General features: G+C 52.4%; 1 protein-coding gene across 3 annotated transcripts; it reads right to left on the minus strand.

The window, feature by feature from the left end:
- Nucleotides 1-1081: 1081 nt before the first annotated feature.
- Nucleotides 1082-4273, minus strand: NKX2-5 (NK2 homeobox 5). 3 transcript variants are annotated; one of them, XM_063724406.1, is made up of 2 exons: nucleotides 3717-4273; nucleotides 1082-2485 (listed from the first exon to the last, which is right to left on the minus strand). In XM_063724406.1, exons 1-2 carry the CDS (start codon nucleotides 4048-4050, stop codon nucleotides 2481-2483), a joined length of 339 nt encoding a protein of 112 aa, XP_063580476.1. In that variant the 5' UTR covers nucleotides 4051-4273; the 3' UTR covers nucleotides 1082-2480. The 3 variants fall into 3 exon arrangements, with proteins under 3 accessions (XP_063580476.1, XP_024103064.1, XP_009239567.1); XM_024247296.3 differs by having other exon boundaries at nucleotides 1082-2193; nucleotides 3717-4199; XM_009241292.4 differs by having other exon boundaries at nucleotides 2327-2448; nucleotides 3717-4230.
- Between the last annotated feature and the right edge of the window lie 12656 nt (nucleotides 4274-16929).

Genomic DNA, 16929 nt, shown 5'->3' on the forward strand with positions numbered 1-16929 from the left:
TCCTCAACTCCCTCTGGCTTTGGTCCCTTTTAAAGACGCATCTTAAAAACATCCTGGGTCAGTTCCTCAGGCTCTGGGGCTGGTGATAGAGGAGCTGGAGGTCAGGTCCCAGCACTTGCTGACTGGCGACCTGGATGCGAGCAAGGCGTGTTTGTTATCTTCATTTTACAGACAAACAACAGCAACCACCACCGCCACCGCCACCGCCACCGCCACCGCCACCACCACGGAGGCATGCAGTGGGCAAGTCCCATAACAAGCAGGGTTTAAACTTGATTTCGCTGAGCCTCAGTTTTCTCATCTATAAAATCAGGACAGTAGTAACATTTGTTGGTCAGAACTATGGTGAAATTAAATGCCCTAAGGAAAGGACATCAGTAAGGTTAGGGCTTAGGGGCTCCCTTGACCATGTGAATTTATGGGGCCTCACCACAGCTGGAGGTGAGCACCATCCGCGGGACACCTCTCTGGGGTCCAGCCTCGGCACTCAGTCCCATGGGCAACTGATGAGGCCCCGACGTGGCATCTGGGGGCATCTGAGGAGCCTGAGAACGCTTGACAAGGGCTTGGGTTCTTGGCTTTTCCATCTGTAAACAGGCTAAGGAGTTCTTTTAAGTGGGATTATCACGGTGCTCTCCAGCTACAGAGGGCCCAGGTTCTTTTGCTGTCCATTTAATGCCCAGTGCCTGGAACCGTGCCTGGCACACATTAGGATTCAAGGAGGGGAGCTTAGGAGCACAGGGAAGGCGGTCTCTGAAGTGAGGCATCCAGAAGTTAACCTGAGTTCGATTAGTACTGGCTATTTGCTCGCAGGTAAGTCATTAAACCTCTCCGGGCCCAACTTCTAAACTTTAAAATAGGATTTTTTTTTTTTTTTTGGATTATTGAGGTTATATGAGACAGTCTCAGAAAGTGCCCGACAGGGAACCAGTATGGTTCCAGCAAGGGTTAGTTTTTATTAGTATCAATGTTATCAATTTGCTCAGCGAATGCCTGTGCCTGAGATCTGAGACCAATCCCGGGCGGCCACCTCTCTCCTGTTTCTGAAGCGCCGCAAGCTGAAAGAAGCACACGTGCGGGGTCAACGCACTCTCTTTAATGGGAAGGGGATCCTCATTTCTTACAGCAATAGGTAAAAACATAAATACGGGTGGGTAGGTGCGTGGGCGGGCGGCGGCGAGATAGCAAAGGCCCGGGCGCCCGGCCCTGGCTCGCGGAATGGGCGGCCAGATCTCAGGCCCCGCGTGCCCGAGCTCAGTCCCAATTCACTGGTCATTCCATCGGGGGTGCCCATGGACTCTCGGAGGGCACTCCTGGGGGGACAGCTAAGACACCAGGCTGCAGGATCACTCATTGCAGGCTGCATAATCGCCGCCACAAACTCTCCCGTGCGCAAGAACAAACGCGCGTGGGACAGAAAAAGTTCCTAGGTCTCCGCAGGAGTGAATGCAAAATCCAGGGGACTCAGGGTCATGTTGGGAGCCCCTTCTCCCCCCGAGAGTCAGGGAGCTGTTGAGGTGGGATCGGTCAGGGTCGCGCCACGCGGGTCCCTTCCCTACCAGGCTCGGATACCATGCAGCGTGGACACTCCCGAGTTGCTCTGCGGCATCCCGGGGCTCTGAACCGCATTCAAGTCCCCGACGCCGAAGTTCACGAAGTTGTTGTTGGCGGCGGCAGTGGCCGGCTGCGCTGGGGAAGGCCCGGCGGGGTAAGCGGCAGTGCAGCTGTAGCCGGGGCTGCAGGCCGCGCCGCCGTAACCCGGATAGGCGGGGTAGGCGTTATAGCCGTAGGGATTGAGGCCCACGCCGTAGGCAGGCGCGTAGGGCGCCGAGTCCCCTAGGCATGGCTTGCCATCGCGCACCAGCACTGGCACCGCGATCCTGCGGGCAGGCGGCGGCGGCGGGGGCAGCCCCACCAGCTCCAGAGTCTGGTCCTGCCGCTGCCGCTTGCACTTGTAGCGCCGGTTCTGGAACCAGATCTTGACCTGCGTGGACGTGAGTTTCAGCACGCTGGCCAGCTGGTCGCGTTCGGGGGCCGACAGGTACCGCTGCTGCTTGAAGCGCCGCTCCAGCTCATAGACCTGCGCCTGCGAGAAGAGCACGCGCGGCTTCCTCCGCCGTCGCGCTCGGGGTCGCTCCGCGTTGTCCGCCTCTGTCTTCTCCAGCTCCACCGCCTTCTGCAGCGCGCACAGCTCTGAGGGGGAACAGAGAGGCAGAGAGACGCTTGGTAAGAGCGGCTTGACCTACGGAGCGCGGCCGCACAATAATGGTAAGGGATCCTCGTGGAGGCCACTGTGTCCTGCCTGGAGCGCCCAGCTGGCTGCGGCTCACTCTGCCAAGTGCACTGGGAGCCACCGACACGTCTCACTCAGCATTTGTCGAAAGTCAGGCTGGCTCAAGGCGCTGGAGAACAAAACGAGAGGTCTCTGCCCTTGGGGCAGTTCACACCCTGGTGAGGGAGACAGACGGTGACTTAAAATTTCAGGCTGCAAAAAAAAAAAATAAAAAAATAAATAAATAAAAATAAAACCAGGTGATGCTCTGGGGTGAACTGAATTAGGGCTAGTTTGGTTTGAGAAGTTAAATGAACACAGGCCGAGGCCTCACTCCTAGGGACGGTCTTATCTCAAAATTGAGGAATCAAGAAACAGAAGTCCAGGGAGTGTTGGTTTGGTGATCGGAGGCTCCAGCCTGGCCGCAGCAGGGTTTGCGCAGTATCCAAGAAGCCGCGGCTGGGTAGGCGGCCTCGGAACCTGCCTTGCTGGCTTACTCGAATTGGTAGCGATCAGTTCTAGCCGCCGTGCCCGCCCGAATTTGTTCCTAGGCCTTTGCTTCTCAACAAACCTACGAATTCTCTCCCGGCTCACAGCGGCCGTTCGCCCAGCGCCTGCGGCCTCCCGGGAATCGCCCAGGCTCCTGCCTTGGGCTGGGGGGTCTCCCAGCCGGCCCCCTTCTGCAGCGGAGCCGGCCTGCCTCCCCGATCCTGGGATGGCCTGCGGGATGATCCCTCACTCATCTCGTCCATTCCCCTGTGCCCGCGGTAGCGCAGCATTTCCTAACTTTTCCACGAGGGAACCTCTCCGCCCTGGCCGCGCCAGGAGGTTGTACTGAAAAAATAAAGCGAAGTCAGATTCCTGAGGGTCCGCAGTATCCCATTTTAAAATCAAGGCCCTCGATCCCAGACTCCACTTTCCTGGCGCAAAGAAGGAAAGGCCCCAGAAACCCGGGTTGCGGGTGGGCTGCAGAAAGAAGGTCCAGGACCCTCCTCCGATCGTACGCAAAAATGTGTCCGGTGAGCAACATTTCAATTTCTGTTTAGCGGTTCTCATCAGATCCTTAAAAAGATCCGTAAATCCAAAGGAGATTTAAAAACAGAAATTGTCTGCTTGTCTCTCTGTTCTGTCTACCATAAACCGATTTCTCAACTTCCTACCAGACCCAGGAGCAGAGCCGAAGCCGCCCGGGGCTTTGTTAGGCCGGGGGGAAAAGTTTTTTGGTCTCTTGCTTCTGATCCTTTCAATCCGGCATTGCCTCTGAACCTCCGATTGGACGCGGGGCGCGGGAGCCTGGCGACAACACCAGGCATCTTACATTCTGAACCCCCCGCCGGAGCCCAGCCCTCGGCCCAGGGGCGCCTGTCTCCTCCACCTGGCCCTGAGTTTCTTGGGGACGAAAGCGACCCAGGAGGGGAGAAGGGGGCGTGTGTTTCCTCCTCACCTTTCTTTTCGGCTCGAGGGTCCTTAGCTGGGTCGGGGTCGCTGTAGGCACGCGGATAGAAGGCGGGGGCGGCGGGAAAGGCAGACGCACACTTGGCTGGTGAAGGCGCGGGGCCCAGCTCTGCGCGCAGCTCTGGGAGGCCCGGCGCAGCCGCCTCGGGCCCGGCGTAGGCCTCTGGCTTGAAGGCGGCCAGCATGCAGGAGGAGGGCGCCAGGGTCGCCTCCAGGCGCGCAGAGAGCTCTCCGGCGGCAGCCAGGCTGCGCTGCTGCTGCTCCAGGTTTAGGATGTCTTTGACTGAGAAGGGCGTGGGCGTGAGCGCAGGGCTGGGGAACATGGTGGCAGCGCCAGTCTCACAGCGCCAGGTGGGCGGCAGAGAGCAGCGCTGCCCACGGCCCCTGGCAGCTTCCCTGCATGGTGCCGCCGCCCGCCCGCGCACCCGCCCGCCAGCTCTGGATGTGTCCGGGCAGCAGGTAGCGCTGAGCACAAGGGGCAGGAGAGGCGGGACCAGGCCAGAGGAGGGGGACTCAGCCTGCCATTGGGCCAGGGGCCTCGATGACAGGAGCGATGAGCAGTTTCGTGTCACCTAATATAGTCATACGGCTAAAAAAAAAAAAAAAAAAAAAAAAAAAAAAAGCCCTGCTCAGCTTTTTTAAAGGGGCCACGACGCATTTGGAAGGGTCTCCTTTTGCTCCTGCAGCCTGCGTTTGCTTCCTAATGTGAGCCTGAAAAGCCTACCAGAGGCATGCAGAGTCAGGCCTCTGGGCAGGGCTGGATGGGTGTGGGTTTGAAGAAATATTCCTCAGCACCCAAACCAGAATGGGAGAGAGAAGGATGGGGTGGGAAGCGGTGGGGAGGGGAGTGATTTGAGGAAGGCTTTATTACTGAAAGTGGTGGGATGAGGGAGAGTCTGAACAGGAAGAGAAGCCTGGAGGACAGTGTTGGCTTTGGGGATAGCAGCAGGGCGAGATTCTGGACAATTCGGGGGTTCTGTTTGGCTTGGCCTACAGGGCCAGTCATGCCCCTGGCTCTGGGTGCTTCTGGGCGAGTTAACGAAAGTAAGGGCAAGGTGAGTGATGGCCAGGTGGGGTAGGAGTTGCTGCCTCCTACAGTAGTGTTATGCACAGCACAACTACAGGGAGCATCAGTCACTGCCAGTACCTTCCCAGGGAAATGCCTCTCCCCTTAATAATGAAATAAATCAGGAATCCCAGCTGGTAAGCTCAGCTTCCCAGGAGACACCTGTCTTGTGGAGTGCCCCAGCTACCAGCCACCTTGTTTCCCCTGTTTGGAGGCCACCGATCCCACCTCCCTCCTTTCCACCTCCCTCCTTCCCGTGCCCTCCCTGCCTAGCAGCAAGGCCCTCAGGCTTCTGCCAACCTCGAGGTTTCAGGGCCCTAGCCCGGGTTTAGCTCTCAGGGAGGCGGGGCTCCTCTGAGCCCAGCTAGGCCAGGATTTCTCTGAGGCCTCTGGGCCGGACTCCGAGTGGGGCACCCCTGTGGCTCGGTCAGGCGCATGGGGGAAGGGCAGGGCAAGTGGGGTGATCGTGATCATTTTTAGCCCAGGGTCAGTAGAGTAGGGCACAGAAGTCAGACAAATCTGCCAGAGTTTCGGGAGCGCCAGCTACATGGCCAGATCCTGCCCTGGTGGCCTCGTTTCTCTGGGTCCCCGCACTCTTTGGGAGGTCTGATGAAAACTTGGGGTCTTCTCCATTCCCCAGAACACTGCAGAGAGGAGTTTTATTTTGCTTACAATTCAGGAGTCCGGGCAGGCAGAGCAGGCCCAGGTTAAGGATGCCTTCTAGAGCTGGGGATGACAGGATTTGTCAGTGGAAAAGCGTTGGCTTCTCACGGCCCTAGCTGGTGCAGGGAACCGCGAGCGGGAAGCTGGGCGGGACACGTGGACTTGCAGAGAATGTGGATGTGGAGGGCTTGGCTCTTTGCGGAGTGCCGGTTGGCAAGAGGCGCTTGGAGTAGAATAAAGGCGGCGCAGGGCCAAAAACTACCTAAAGACACAGCTCCCGCAGGCGCGCCCAAGATGCGGAGGAAATGCACAATGTATGGAGACAAAATAGTGCCTGTCCAGAACGTACATCTTGGGTGCTCAAACCCGACAGTGTGCCATCTGAGATGCCGACGCAAGTGAAGTCAAGCATTGGCCTGATGTTGGAACTTTTCCTGTCCCTCATCAAAGCCACACTCCCAGGACCTGGGGCCTCCATGCTAGGGCGATGGAGAGGCGAGCCCCGCAGGGCAGCCCAGGAGGCGCGCAACGCCCTGACCCCGGCTTCTAGGCGCCAGCCGTCAGTAACAGGCCTGGGCTGCCACGCCGAAATCACGCCTCGAGTTTCTGAGCCAGGGACTACTGGGGGTCTGGAATTGTTAGTCTAGTCTGTGGAGGATGCCTTTTCTTAAATGTGGGGCGTTCAAGGCCCAGGAAACCTCGTCCCCCCACCTCTTCACCTCCCAACCCAAATTCTCCTTGGACACAGCTGCATGTCAGCGGCCTTGCGGCCCTTCCTCGCCTGGACTTTTGGCCAGGTTACCGTTATGGCTCTAAATTAACCTAGCTTGGGGGCCCGCCTTGCCTTTGAAGATTGTTTTCGAGGAGAGGGGGGCCTTGGAGAGGATGCCTATCGCCGAGGCGGTGACGTCTGGCAAACGAGCCACATCCGATTCAATTAAATGTCTCGCTGAAAAGAGCTCGGAACGAGGGTCCTGGGAGCGCTGTTAAGTGAATCTGCTGGCCGGGCGGCTCGCGATGACAGTTTGAAAGATTAGTGTGAGCTGACACCTGAAATATTACCGTTTAATGGGGGACATCGAGGCTACATCCGGGATCCCTGTTTTTAGTTAGTTTTTTTTTTTTTTGAGAGCTCTGGAGAAAGAAAAAAAATTAGCATTGCCTTTGCAAATCAAGGTGGCAAGGATTTATTTCGTATTTTCGGGTAAGGGGGCTTTCTAGAACTGTCAGTCCTGTGGGTCAGGTGTTACAAAAAGGGAAGGAAGAAAATCCCTCCCTATTTGAACAAGATATGTGACTTTTACACTCTCTATGCTCTTTGTGAATTGGGTAATGATTTCTCTTGGCTTCCAAAAAGGTCTTGGTGCTGCAGGAGAGAGGAGATGGGGAAAAAACGGACAAATACGTGCAAAATAGGAACTGGGGCGACCCATGCTGGTCTCCTTAGAGAAAAGTCCGAGAGCCATTTGCAACTTTTCTTTCTAGTCCTGTTTCCGAGTGAGTTAAAAAAAAAAAATCCCTCTAAATAGATCTAAATAGAAGTTGCAATAATTGGGGATTGGGTGGGAGGAAACTTGATTCTCTGGCCCCCGACAGGGACACATCTTTTTTCCCAAGGGCCGCTGACCCAACCTGGCCGCCTGTCTGCGCCGCACTTTGACCAAACTAGCAGGACAAACAAACAGCCTTCAGCCTAGAGAAAGGCAGAGGGAGACAAAAGGAGAGAGGAGAGATCGAAAATCTGTGTATTTCCTCGACTTTTAAAGAGTTGGTGCTTTAAGATAATCCAAATTCCAGGGTGGCTCGAGCGCATTCTCCGTGAATAAATTATTATTAATTGAAAAGCGATCGGCGCAGCCGGAGCCGGCCCCCCTTTCGTGCAATCAGCAGGGCTGGCCGCAAAAGGTATATATGATTAATTGAAAGATAAGCTGGAACTATCACCGGGAATGTCATTAATGCGCCAGGGAGACGTCCATTGGAGACAGGCGGCGTTATCCGCGGCTTTATCTTCAACAACGCCTCGCTCTCGGCCCGCGCGGGGGAAACAGATGGGAGTTTCTGTCTGGGACGCTCGCCCCATGTTTATATTTTGGGAAGAATCGCAACTCGTGGGAGTCCCCGGCTGGCCCCCTGATAAATGAACATTAGCACTTTTTCGGACTACTGTATCAACAAAGGGGCTGCGGCGCTGCAATAATTGGCGAGAAAGCAAACAGAGGGCCGAGAGCGCGACTCTGCTCTTCGTCCGGCTGATGGATGAGCAGCTCCGGCTGCGCGTCGGACTCCCGGCCTCCGCCTCCGCGCCGGGGCCGGCCACTGGGCCCCTCCGCCGCCCCAGCTTCCTTCCTGGCCGGGAGTTGGGGGCCGGGGGCGACTCTGAGGGCCGCCGACCTCGCCCTTGGCTCCGGAAGAGTCCAGGCGGCCTCCACGGCACCGGATTTTTCCTGCCTCGGGACGCGCCTCATTCAGGTGGCTCAGCTGGCACCAAATCCTTCTCATTTCCACGCTTGTTCAGTGCCCACGGGGTGTGCCAGGCGCTCTCACGGACCTCGTCACGGATCCTCTTATTCCGACTGCAGGCCTGAGGAGAATGAGGTTCAGAGACGTGGAGTAAGTTGCTCAGGGTCACACAGATGGGAAAGGACAGTGTCAGGGTGTTAGGATTCGAACACACAGCTGACTCCAGAGCTGAGACTGTTTTCTTTTATTGCACGTCGCTGCGCCCAAGACCATACCAACTGGAGGAAGAGCAAGACCCCCACCATCACCCTCCACCCCGCAGCCAGGGAAGAGGACCAGGCTGTTGGATTTGAGATGCCAGGTCTCCCCAAACCTTCATAGACAAGGGAGATTTCCTGCATAAAGTTCATTTGAGAAAGAGAGGGGGAGAGAGGAATTTAACATGCGTTCGTTTCACCTCTGACTTCCCCTTCCCTCGCTCTCCCGCTTTTCCTCTCCCTTCTTCCCTCCCTCTCTTATTTTGATAACAGCTTTATCGAGATATAATTCGCATACCATACAATCCACCCATTTAAAGTGTACAGTTTAGTGATTTTTAGTATGTCCACAGAGTTGTGAAACCAACACCACAATTTTAGAACATTTTTATCACCCCAAAAACAAACTTGTAGTCTTTAGCCATCAACTCCAATCCCCTCTCCTACCTTCCCAGCCCTAGGCAACCGCTAATCTATTTTCTGCCCCTATAGATTTGCCTGTTCTGGACATTTCGTACAAACGGAATCATACAATATGTGGTTGTTAGTGTCTCGCAGCGTTCACTTAACATAATGTTTTCAAAGTTCGCCCATGCTGTAGCACGTATCAGCATCTTGTTCCTTTTAATGGCTGAATAATATTCCATTGTGTGTCTATACCACACTTTGTCCCTTCATCACTTGGTAAACATTTGGGTTATTTCCACATTTTGTCTATTATGAATACTCCTCTAGCCCACTTCTACCTTACAGTCTGAACCTTTAGAGTCCTTGAAAGGGCCCTTCTTCCCCCTCCCCCATAATTAACCCTGTCCTTCATGGGCATGGCGTCTGTGCAGTCTCACAGGGCCTGAGCTTGGTTTAATGTTCCGCTGTTGCTGTCTTAAAACTCTTAATAAGTTTTTAATCAGAGTCTCCACATTTCTATTTTGCGCTGAGCCCACAAACTATGTAGTCAATCCTGCTTTCTGGGCCGCCTGAGCAGAGCCCTGGAGATACTAACTCTCTATCGCCTGGCTGTGTTTTTGCTTCCTTCCCTCACCCCCCTACCCCTCCCCAGCCCCCTGCTAGCCAGCTAGGACAGACAGAAAGTCCCCAAGCTGCTTTAAGAGCTGTCCATGGAAACTTGCTCAGACATAGGAAGGGCCTAGAGCCCACAGAAGGAAAGAGCAGATCCACATGGCTAGTGGATACTGTGGGTATATGTGTGTGTGTGTGTGTGTGGTTGTGAGGGGAGAGACTAAAAGAGTGGACCATAGCTTTCACCCAGCCGCCAAGTGACTCCACAGCCTGTTCACTGTTGGATTCTTGGCCTGATTTTCTCCATCCCTTCACCTACATTGACTGGGTGCCCACTATGTACCAGGTGCTGGGCTTGCACAGCCCAAGATGCACAGACCCAGAAAAAGGCAGGCATGTGTCAGAAAGAGCGCTGGCCTCTGAGCCCGTGGTGGGTGTGGTCCTGCCTTTTCAGTAGTTGGCTCACCTTGAGCATGTCTCTTTTCCTGTCTGGTCCCCAGTTTTGTGTCTGTCTCCTTGGTGGTATGAAGTGTACACAGTGTTCCTTTCCAGTGACACTATCCTGGGAGACATCCCAGGTTGTTACCTGAACTCACCTGGACAGTGGGCAGAGGTGGACAGGCACGTGGGTAGTTGTCTAACCAACAAAGTAAAACTGGTTAAGATGAGAAGTAAGTCCCCGCCAATTATAATATTATGCTATTTGGTGGGGGGGGATGGTCTATATGACAATATGCTTTCAAAATAAAATGATGTTAACATAAGGAAAATGTGATGGATTTTTCTTATACCAAATACATTCAATTTCAGATAGATCAAACATTTGGACTTCAAAAATGAAACACAAAAGTGCTACAGATAATTAAAATAATAATTTTGGAGTACTTGTATATTTGAGAGGGTGGATTAAGAGAACAAAAGACCTAGAAACTATAAAAGATGAATTATATAAACCTGATTGCATAAAAATAAATCTACACACAGCAAAAATACCATTAATAGAATCCAAGAGAAAACTATACTCAGGAAAAATGCTAGAAATACATGACAAAATACTGATTTCCACAATATGGAAAGAATACCTGTAAATCAATAAGAAAATGATCCAGCAAAAATATTTAAAAAATGATCAAGAGTAGCAGAGCCTTGCTGGAAAAAATAAAAAGAAATGCAGAAATGCAAATTAAAACACAGAGAGGCAAATGTTTTTACTTATCAGACTGATGAAGATCAAAGAGTGTAGTAGTTGCCTCGTCATGCTTCTACATTGTAAACTGGTAAACCTCTTTGGAGCAATTTGGTACTGCCAAAATGAAAAATGCATAAGCTCTTTGAACGAATATTTTCATTTCTAGGATTCCATTCTATAGTTATATATATATATGCAAAGAAAAGTATTTTCATCACAGTTTTTAATTTTTTAAGAATCAAAACATGTTAAAAAAACCAATGTATATATATTTGAGGACTGGTTAAAAAAATTATGTTGTACCAATAGAACAGAATACCATATGCCATGAGAAAGAATTATTTACATTCATATGTATTCTTATAGATATGTTTTGAGATACTTTAAATAGCAAACCAGGTGCAGAATTTGTATTTTAAATATGGGCATATGTACACATATGGTCCACATATGGGGTTTTTTGGTGATGAAAAAAACTTCAGGGGAAGAATAATTGGGGGACAAGTCAAGAATAAACATGACACTTTCCATAATACACTTTTTGGAACAGTTTCCTTGTTACTTTTGAGGCTGTAGAAATATCTAGGCCAGAATCCTCTGAGGTACATATTAAAAATGCAAATTTCTGGGGCCCATCCTAACCTTGGAGTTTAAGAATCAAAGGTGTGTGTAGTTTGAGACAGGCAGCCGAAGCAGCGATGCAGTGAAATCTCTGTGAAGGGGTGGCAGCGAAGCCCTTGGTGTAGGAAGACTGCGTAGGGTGGTCAGCAGAGCCCTAGAGAGACGGGAGGAAGGGTGGCCTTTGTCTAGTACTATCTGGGAACAGGAGCCCGGTGGCACTGGCTGCCCTCAAGATCTCTCCTGAATTGTGGTTTGGTCTTGGGGTCTTGGACAGTACGGGTCAAGGGAGGGGGCAGGTATGGACAAACTAGAGGGCAGGCCCAAGTCTTGTGGTCACTGAGGATGCAGAGCCTGGTCCCTGTGAGAAGGTGACAAAGTGGGAAGATGAAACTGGCTTGTGGTCTTGGTAGCCCCACCCGGGCACTCCCCGCAGGCCAGCAGTGGAGTTTAGCAGTTCCTAGATTTCCTGACCCCTGGCCTTCACCCCACTGTCCTTCCTTCTCCTGAGATCCAGCCTCTAAAAATCTCTCTGAAATAGCCCTGAATCTGAACCAGATCTGGAATCTGACCTAACAAGGTTGAAGTGACTTTCCTGTCTGGGGCCGGGGTAGGGGTATAAATGGAAATATTTCACACCTAGTTTCTCCAAACATGGTGGGGACCCTTGTAGCCACTGATCCTGGCAGCTCCCTGAAGTTTGAGGTCTGCCCAATGGTGGCACAGCCTGGAGCCTCTCAGGCCAGCAGGGATTCCTGCTGCAGGGGGATACCACTCTCATCCCCCAGTGAGATCTGAGGTTCCTGTCCAGGCCTGGCCTTCCCCCACAGCGCAGCCGGCCACCACATCTTTGCTGCAAGCGGGACTGTGTGTTGCTCACCAGCTGGGACTCAACATCCAGGGAGCCTTTTGTCCTCCCGCTCCTGTGGCCTTCAGTAGCCAGTCCCAAGAAGATGACAGCCACACACACCACACGTAACCACTGGATACGTTTTGGGTCCTCATTTCTCGTTGATGTTAAACACATGAACAAAAAAACCAAAAAAAAAAAAAACAAAGCTGAACGGCATTCATTTCCAAAATATTTTATGAGCTTGGACAGCGAGTGCTTATTCTTATCCCTCTAACTAGGATGCACCAGTGTCTCTTGTTCCCGCTTTTGTTGGTTTCCTTAACAACTGTTTTACATTTACATCAGTCACTCTGCTAATGATATATTTTTGAATAAATAATACATCATAAGAACAAAACCAAAACAAAATGAACATGCATAGGAGGGAGATAAATGTAAAGTGTCCCAAGCCTCTTCCCCAGCCACACACAGGCAAAGCTGTTACCCAGCTTATTTAGCTTTAAAATCCACTTTATTGAGGTCTAATGTACCTAGAACAAAAGTGTACAGTTCGATGAGTCTTGACACTTGGATGCGCGCCCCCATAACAGCCACCATAATCAAGATACAAAAACATTTAAGTCACCTCAAAAATGCTTCCTTCTCCCCTTCGCAGCTAATCCCCACTCCCTCCCAAACTGCCACTGGTTTTAAAAATATATCCTCTTAGAGACTTTTTTTTTTTGCAAATTTAAATCATATTATAGGGTGTATATATATACACATATTTTCTGAGAGCAATTAAGTTTCGCAAACTCCTTTGCATTTTGTCCTTGTCAGTTTTGTTTTGTTGTAAGTCAGTTTTCTTATGCTCTGGGGAGTATGTTTCCCAACCCGAATTTGTCCTGGATTAGTGGATATGATCCGCTTTCAAACCAGTGTTAGGATTTGCCTCGGATTCCGAGGATCCGAGGGAGTCGCTTTCAGACTTCCGGTGTCCCTTCGCGTTAATTTCGTCCTCTTTTCTTCTCTGGGCTGGGGCTGGTGGCTGCCACATCCCACCCCTTCTGCCCCGACGGCTGCAAACCGCTTCAGCCAAAACGGGCGGAGAGGCGGAGAGAATCGAGACGCTGGAATCAGTTCCTCGGAGTCCCGTCGCTGGAGGTCACAGCTGGGAAAATCAGGTGACATTCGAGTCAGATGGACAACGATTCAGATACAGTGAAGAGGAAAATGGTTGTCCTGGGGCTGGTTCACGCCTGCCGGGCGGGTGTGAAGCCCGGGGAACCGCGACTTTGGAGGAACCTTCGGCTTGGCGGTTCAGGTTTGGGAAAAGAGAGCTGGCGAACTGCCCGCGCGGGGGACCAGCCGGGCCGACGGCAGCGCTGCGGGTGGGTTGGGTCGTCAGCCGCCGCTCCCTGGAGAGGTGAAGAGTCGCACCTACCACCGGGCAGCCTCCGCGGCTCTGGCCGAAACCCCGGCCGGCCGCAGCTCCGGGAGCCCCCAGCGCTGCGCTGCTGCGGCCGGCTCAGTGCTGAATTGATGCTGGAAACGGCTGGCCAGCGGACCTAGGGTCGCCGCCTTTCCCTCCTCGCCTCTTCCTTCCTTCCCGGTCGTGCCCTCCAACCTGCTGTGCGTTAACGCAGCGAAGTTTCCACCGCCCGGCGGAGCGCATTCTGGACAGCAGCTGACAAATTGTTGTGTTGCACACACACACCCAAAAACCCATTCAGTCTCGTATAATTCGGCGCAACCGATGTCTGTGGAGAGCCTCCCGGGGGCATGGCACGGGGGACCCGGAGGCCAACAAGCTGCGCGATACCGGAGCAAATTCGCGATCAGCAGCCGCCTTTCGCGGAGGGCGTTCTGCGCTCCTAGCAAATTGGCGAAATGCGGGGATTCAGACACGAAACGAGCGCGCTAGAAAGGGTCGTGTTGACACATCCCATACTTTAAGTGTACACATGACAGTTGCAGACATTCAAGCCCTTAAAAGGAGCACAATGGAGCGTTTACATTTTAGACCTGTGTCTATGGGATACATCTACAGCCACCAGTAACCCGCTTTGAATGTGGAGTTGATGTGCTTTATTTATTTATTTTATTTTATTATTTTTTGAGACGGAATTTAGCTCTTGTCGCCCAGGCTGGAGTGCAGTGGTGCGATCTCGGCTCACTGCAACCTCCGCCTGCCGGGTTCAAACGATTCTCCTGCCTCAGCCTCCCGAGTAGCTAGGATCACAGGCACACATCACCAAGCCCGGCTAATTTTTGTATTTTTTGTAGAGACAGGGTTTCACCGTGTTGGCCAGGCTGGTGTCGAACTCCCGACCTCAGGTGATCGGCCCGCCTCGGCCTCCTAAAGTGCTGGGATTACAGGCGTGAGCCATGGCGCCCGGCCTGATGTGCTTTAAATTCGCTGAAACGACACGGGTACACACACGCGCCCTGAGTGCACAGTCACTTTCTCTGTGTGTGCATGTTTTACGCGCATACGGTGAAAAAAAAACTTTCCAAGGGCACAGAAGACCATACTGTGGGTGCCCCTCGCCGCCCCCAGCGTCCCTGCCGCACTCTGGAGCTGCTCTGGGAACACACACGTTTGTGCACTCTAAGCGTCAATGTGTTTTTGCTTTCCCCGCGCCGAATTGTGCGTCGCCTGTGCAGACCCTCCGTTGTGTGGCCTTGTGTCTTTAGGTAGGGAACATCTTTTGTCTCTCCGCAAGAAGCTTTCCTCTAGGAAAGATAAAGTAATCGATAGGGTCTTTTAAATAGCTCCGCGTTTCCTGTCGGGAGAGGAGTATCAGCGCGCGCACCAAATCTGCTCTGGTATGTCACCTTATCTCTCGTCCCCGCTGTTGTCCCTAAACGCCGCCTGTCAAAGGAGACGCCACCCGCATTAGGACCTAGACTGGGGTCTTTCCGCTCGAGGTCAGGCGCAGCGCCCTCGGCTTGGGCCCCGCCGCCCCTTTAGGGGTTCGGGAGGGTGGAGAGAAGAGACGGGAGCCAGGATGAGGGTGCGGGTGGCCTAGAACCCGAGGCTGGTAGGAGAGCAAATTCTCAAACGCGCTGAAACCGGCCCATCTGGGAGAAATATTAGGGCGCATGTCTCTCCCGGAGGGCTTCCTTTTTTTTTTCCTAACCACGAAAATAGAGAATCTTCGTTACAGGCTAATTGTGAGCGAATCCTCCTTTGTCCGCGTCCGGAGGAAAATGAGGTTTATTCTTAAGAGAGGGCCGCTTGGACTTTAGGAAGTGCCTGCCGGGTCCAAGTTTACCTTCTGGACTGCGACAACGTGAGGTTTCGCCACCGTCCTAGCCTCTGTCCTCTCTCCAACCTGCAGCAAGTCAGCTCTGACTCCGGCGGGGCCGGAGTGCAGGGCAGAGGGGAAAGAAGGTGCCGCCAAGGCTGGTCCTTCAGCCACAGCAAAGGCCCTGTGGCCAGCCTAGGCGACCCCTTCCTGTGGCTAACCCTTGGCGATCTGCAGGCAGAAGTGTTTCTAGGTGCCCCACCAGCCGCTAGGCTCTGGGCCCCTTCAGACATCCAAGCGCTGTTATGCAAATCTCATTTTTCATTTTCTGTATTCAAAGTCGGCTGTATCCAGTTTTTTTTTTTAAATAAAAATAAACCAAATAACAATAACAAAGCACTCTCAGTCTCCTCCTGCCTTCCACCCCCAAACCGTGCACAAACCCATCAACCACCTCTATAAACATGGGAGTCAGCCTCTCGGTGTTTCCAGCCTCACAATTACCCACGGGGATCCCCTCTCTTGAGAAGCTGTAGGGGAAGATACCTCTTGGCTTCAATACAGACTTGCTCCCTTCCGACTTGCCCCGGATCACTCTGGATTACTCCAACTGCTGAGGGAGGACCACCCAGCAAAACACAGCCTGGGGGAAATCCAGGCCTTGGGAAAATGTGGGTTCTCATTTATCAGGGTTTATTTATCCAAAATAAAAATTACTGTAGAGAAGTAAAGGAGGGAAAAACACCTTCCTCCCTTAGGAGGCTTTTTTGAATGAATCTTCTCATTCTTTAAGGCCTTGGTTTAGGCCTTCCTATTCCCTGTGGGCCTTTCCATATTATCTCAGCCTTAGTTAAAAAAAAATAATGAATTTGATTATTATCAGTAACCAAAGGTTGCTGGTGGAGGAAGGGAGACTAGCTGTGTTTTCTTGCATGACGGTTCATTTGCACTGGGTGCTATGCTGGAACCAGAAGAACATGAACTGGACATCACCCTCCCATTCCTGGCCCAATGCTTGAATGCCCTTGTCTCCTGGCCTCTTTGGTTACTCTGGTGACCTAGTTACTCAGTCCTGGGTAGCCCTGGAGATGACTCTCCTGGAGGGGGAGGGCTGCCTCTCCCACTCCTTCAGGCCAGGGGCCCTCAAGCAGGACTACTCTGAATGAACACTTTTGTTAGAAGGAGCCCTGGGAGATTCATTTCTTTTCTTCTAACAAGATGTGTGGGTGGGAGATGAGGGAGTCGGGGCATTTATAATTCAGAGTGGTGAGACAGCCAAGGGGGGTGTAGGTGAGGACCCTAGTGCATCACCCTCTCCCTAGATGTGACAGTCATCGCCTAGGGACCCAGTCTGCTTTCTTAACAGAAGCTGTACTGCCTGTTCATTAGAAGTGGGAGAGGGGAGGTGGGACCAGGTGGCACTGGGAAAACTCTCAGCCACTCCTGGGTCCTGCCTTGGATCCTGCCTACCAAGCCATTCCTGGATCCTGACTCTGGGAGATGCTACTTAGGATAAGAAAGCGGGCTTTGCTTGTGCCTGTGACAAATTATGGGATCCCCTAAGTTCCCAACCAAGTCCATCAGTGTACTTGCTTCCACTTGCTGAACACTTTCTGATTTTGGGGGAACTTTTAACTCCAGTGTGACACAGGACTGCACAAAATAACAGCTGTGTCACTAGCATGCAGTTCAGGAAGCGGAACATTACCAGTAGCTACTAAGCCCTCTTGAGTTCTGTTTCCTCGCAGGGCAGTAACTATTCTGACTTCTAACAACAGAATAGTTTTGCCTGTTTTCAGACTTCACATGTATCTAAATACAGTATATACACTCTTTGTGTCTG

Source organism: Pongo abelii, chromosome 4 (genome assembly GCF_028885655.2).
Source record: "Pongo abelii isolate AG06213 chromosome 4, NHGRI_mPonAbe1-v2.0_pri, whole genome shotgun sequence".
Taxonomy (NCBI): Eukaryota; Metazoa; Chordata; class Mammalia; order Primates; family Hominidae; genus Pongo; species Pongo abelii.

Excerpts from the sequence above, each read along its gene's own strand:
- NKX2-5 (XM_024247296.3), bottom strand. The coding sequence starts at position 4,050 with ATGTTCCCCAGCCCTGCGCTCACGCCCACGCCCTTCTCAGTCAAAGAC. Across the intron at positions 2,194-3,716 it reads CCCTCGAGCCGAAAAGAAAG|AGCTGTGCGCGCTGCAGAAG; the intron begins GTGAGGAGGAAA and ends GTTCCCCCTCAG.